This window comes from Vicia villosa, linkage group LG4, assembly GCF_029867415.1.
Source record: "Vicia villosa cultivar HV-30 ecotype Madison, WI linkage group LG4, Vvil1.0, whole genome shotgun sequence".
NCBI lineage: Eukaryota > Viridiplantae > Streptophyta > Magnoliopsida > Fabales > Fabaceae > Vicia > Vicia villosa.
In genome coordinates, this window is record NC_081183.1 from 42,305,883 (window position 1) to 42,311,011 (window position 5,129).

The 5,129-nt window shown below is 29.4% G+C and overlaps 1 protein-coding gene across 1 annotated transcript; it reads right to left on the minus strand.

Annotated features, from left to right (window-relative positions):
* Positions 1–248: 248 nt before the first annotated feature.
* Positions 249–4,742, minus strand: LOC131594748 (probable flavin-containing monooxygenase 1). Its single transcript, XM_058866946.1, has 6 exons — positions 4,204–4,742; positions 2,312–2,549; positions 2,050–2,225; positions 1,615–1,973; positions 1,020–1,354; positions 249–579 (listed from the first exon to the last, which is right to left on the minus strand). Exons 1-6 carry the CDS (start codon positions 4,639–4,641, stop codon positions 536–538), a joined length of 1,590 nt encoding a protein of 529 aa, XP_058722929.1. The 5' UTR covers positions 4,642–4,742; the 3' UTR covers positions 249–535.
* Between the last annotated feature and the right edge of the window lie 387 nt (positions 4,743–5,129).

The following is a 5,129-nucleotide window of genomic DNA, read 5'->3' on the forward strand; positions in this document are numbered from 1 at the left end:
ACCAATGAAAGTTTAATTATTCTAGTGTTAAATGGGTATAATTTAAGCACATACACATTAATTTTATTGGAAGTTTAATATGAAGATAAAGAAAATGATGATGAAAGAGAGTGAAAAGAAAAAATTGTAACTAAATTTTTACTCAATTGAAAAACGATTACAATGAATAATTCTACTAACTACTTCATGACAAAGCAAAAATCTTATATATAATAAATCCATAGGGGCCAACTAATTAAAGTCTAACACACGACCCAAAACAAACTAATAGATGTGAAATTACACTTCAACACCATCCCTTAATTCACATTCAGAACTAAAATTAACAACACCAATTTCATTCATCAAATTGATGAAGTGTTCGGTTTTTACGGTTTTAATCAGCACATTTACAAGTTATCTCTGGGTGCTACAGTGCACAATTTCTAGCACTCCATTTTGAATTTAATTCTTCAAATAGTAAAACTTTGTGGCAATGTACTTGCTTCTCCCATGCAGCAATGAGTTCTTGGAAAAACTTATAACTAATTTGTTGTCAATCATTAGCTTCACAAGCTTGCTCACCTTGATCTTCAGATCCTGTAACAAGTTCACCAACCAAACAACTTGGCAAACAGTCAAGGTACCAACAATATATTCAGCTTCAAATTTCAATCTCTGGGAGATTGCTTCAGTCGATACAAGCATTATTGAGTATTGTAAGCTATAACATAATTTGACACATCATACACAACTTTGACATCAACATGTAAATAGACTTTGACAACATTCTCACTCTCTGTTGAACCAAGAAGCTTTCTTTGTCGAGATACTAGAATTCTTTCCAATATCTCATACAATTTAATATAAAAGATATTAAAGAGTGAACAATGTCTTAAACAACAAATAAATATAGCAACAAAAGGAGTAGCACGTAAGTGTCTATAAATGAAAAATAGAATAAGTATTAAACATTTGAAGCATAACGACAAATACACCAAAAGGAACATTACAAAAAAAAAATCATTTTCTAACAAGACCTGTATAATCTGTAGGTCCATATGGTTCAAATAGCTCTGCAAAATGATTCTTCTTTCTTCTGGGGTTACATTTCATGTCTTTGCACAATTGATCATTATACCATATCCCACAACTAACAATGCATGATCTCCAATAAAATTTTCCAGCATATTGTTTCATGTTTTCTTCCGATAATTTGACATCCTTTTCCATCTCTTTAATGCTTGGCAATTCAATATTTTCATCTAAAAAATGTGATAGCCACTGACATCTCATTTCGTCAGAAACAATATTTGATATGCTCTCGGCGTATCCTATTATTGCCAATTGTGGAATTCGAGGATGGATTATTTTCCTGAAATCGCAAAACATGTATTAATTTTGGAGAACTTAAATACAGACACAAACTCAAACACGATACGACATTGACATGTTAACATCACAATTAATTTTAAAAAATGAATAAATTGAATGTAACTCCAAATTACATAGCATGTATGTCTCAGGCGCAGACATGTCTGTGTCAGACACATACATAGACACAATTTTTTAAAGGTGACAATGTTAGTGTTGATGAGCATAAAAGAAAATGAAAATTTATCAAACTTTACTGACCTGTAAAGGGGAACTGATGATCTTTCTGACCTGCTAATGTAATTTTGGAATACTGGAGATTTGAATATGTTTCTAAGTTTTTGGTCACCTTTATATCCTGTGGCAAAAATAACTAAATCTGTTTTTATAGGCTTAGCATCTCCATCAATAATCAAACCTTCATTGCAGAAGCTAAAGCTTTGTGATTTCTTTATCACTATGGATCCTTCTTCCACTTTGTCAAAAAAGTACTCCGGAAGTACCCCAATTTGACATGCAGAGATTTCTTGAAGAAAACTGTGATTAGGTACTAGTCCATACTCCTTCAGTGGCAATTTCCATTTCAAATATGTTTCAACAAGTTTTGAAATTCCCCATCTCTGAAAATCACAAGTGCAACTATATAAAATACAAAAATCTACATGTAAAAAGTGTTGGTTGTAAAATGTATCTTACCAATGGTGAAAGTAAAGTTGCGAGAAGGAAAAGAATGGAGTTTTCTCTGGGCTTGTGAACTAAAAGTTCTGCAAAACGGTTGAAATAGAAATATCCAAGACTAATACTCCAAATGTTGAAATCTTGTAGAAACCAATGCGCATTTCTACGGATAATCGTACAAGGATGGGTGACTCCTATAAAAATTAAAGGACACGAAGATGTCATGCACAACAAGTAAATATCACTTCATATTAAAAATGTATAAAGATTATATTCTTACCATTTGCATTTGCGCATTCAGCGGCTATATCAAGAGCTGATTTTCCGGAGCCTATGACTGTAACACTCTTGTTTTTTATCAAGTCAGCAGCAACATCATTGTCCAAGGAAGAGTAGTCCATAGAATGCATAACTTTACCCTTAAAATTTTCTGGACCTTTTCCAAGAGGGAACTCAGGAATGTTTGGAAAACCACTATATTTACCAATGCAAAGAATAACAAACTCGGCCTTGTGCACCTATGTTTACCAATAGAATGTTTGTTATCCATATTATTAAAGAATTTTTAAGTTCACTCCCAAAGAGACTAAGATTAAGTAACTTTGATGATCGATAATTTTGATAGTTTTCTCTCGTAATTTCTCTTAATCAATTCCTCTCACTTATCAAAATGAGAGTTATGTAGACCGTAGTAGTAAAGCCACTCAATCATGTCCTCTTCCAAAGCACTTCGGGTGTTCTTTTTTTTGTCTAAAACTTTTTTGTCATTACCAAAAATAAAAAATGTAGTAGAAAGAATAAATTTCTTATGGACAAACCAAATGGTCATTTTGAAGTTTAAGTGTTAACGCGAGCATATGCAATTTTTATTTAGTATATTATAAATGAATTGTTGTGTTGGTAGTTTAAAATAAATCTTAAATTCATTTTTTCAAAATAATTCTTAAAATAAGGATAAATAGTTGTAACACATATCATATTTAAGTTTATGCCATGAGATTTGCAAATTAAACTTTAAATTCAACAATAAGCTATACATTGTAGTATTATTTGTTATACATGATACGATAAAAAACGGTCTATAATATATAATTTTTTAAAATAAAAATAAAATAGAATTATTTTGTAAATATTATATTAAATATTTATATTAACATTTATTTTATTTCATCTTAACAATTAAAAATTATAACAAAATAAATATAAATTTTTATTTAATAAAATTGGTGAATGTATATTAAATTTATTAAATAATTGTTAATATAATATATTTTCGTATTTTTTAAGGTTTGAACTTAAGATCTCTATAACATATTGTAGGAGTAGTCGGTCAAGTTTAACGTGTTCTAGGACCACAAGAGAGGGAGACAACACGTCCCAACCCAAAATCTTAAATTGTTAGGTAAATGAGTCATCTATCTTATAAATCCAACATTCTACCCATTCATAGGTAATATGAAACTTTAACCACTCACACTTACACCTAACGTAACTCACTTCAAATAAATTCGTAAAATAAATAATATGAGTTGGCCAGTCTGAAATTATTAAAAGGTTTTTATACGCTTATTCGATGCTGGCTCACGATTGTACACGGGCATTTTGCGGGTCTAAACAAAATAAATAATTTTTTTATAAAAAATTAAATAGTTATACCAAAATTTATTTATTTTTAAATAAAAAAACTGTAAGTAAAAATATTATTCACAAATTTTTTGTAAAATACTTTAAAATAATTTTAATATATACTTACAATCATTTAGTATTTATATGCTCGATAGTTATATTTTTGCTAATAAAATTTATCTTGGATAAAATTATAATGAATAAAAGTATAATTAATTTTAAAAATAACGTTTAAATGGATTAGGAACAAACTCTCGAATTAGTGGATTTAACCCGCATAACCTACTATCTAAATGTTCAAACTTAGACGTGTTAAAAAAAGAAATTAAATTTAAAATTAATTTAAAACTAACCTCTACAATATTAACATCAATAATAACATGTGTGCATTCTATCTTTCTTCTTTAAATTATTTTGTACTAAATAACACTAATCCGCGTGTGCCACATATTACTTGACCAAACAAGAACAAAATATGAAATTAACAAAGTAAATAAATAAATAAGAGTAGTACAAAATCTTCAACCATTACTATTGTATACATACCTCTGTTGAAAAATTCTTAGTATCTTCCACCGTAATATGCCATTTTCCTTTAGATCCAAAAGGAGTTCCATCACCATTCCACAACTCCCATGACTTCATTTCTTCATCAGACTCTCCAACATAATCAATATCAATGACTTTAGAGTTGAATCTTATATAAGGAACAATAGAAAAATGTTGAGCATAGGAGTTAAGATAGTCCAGCACTTGCTGACTACTTGGACAATCTTCTTTCACAGAAGAATCCCATGGAAAATCTGAAAACTGGTAAGCTTGTTTGGGGTTTTGAAGTTTGGTAGATTCAATAGTATGTCTCCATACTCCTCCAATGCCATCATCAGCTTCATACACAACTGGATTGTAACCAATCTTTAGAATATATTTGCAAGCAAGTAATCCACTGATTCCTGCTCCAATAATTGCAACCCTTTTTTCCATTTTTAGATGATAACACTAATTGATTGCTATGGCTATTTTCTGCTCTGTCGAACTGTGATAGAAGCAGATGATAATGTTTTTAAATAAATGCATTGAACCATGGATCAGAACCATAAATTTTTTTTTTTGTCTTCTTGTATTAAAATGTTTGCTTTAAGATGATCTGTATCAATATGTGTCCTATTGTTTTAATGTATCTCTAACTTTCTAGCCTCTTCTGTCAAAAAGATAAAACTTTTCAGTCTCATCATGCTTTCAAAAAAGTTAAAGTTACTAAATTCGGGGTCAGTATTTTCTCTTTTTCTATTTACAGTCTCATCATTTAAGATTTATTTTTTCAGTTCATTAGGATTGTCTTTTTTTATTGATAAAATGTTAAGTATTTCTTTTTAAAATATTTCAATTGAAAAAGAGTTATTTGATAAACATGATAGGCTTGAAAAGATTAAATTGGAGAATTTATGTTCTCAATATTCAAGTTTTTTTTT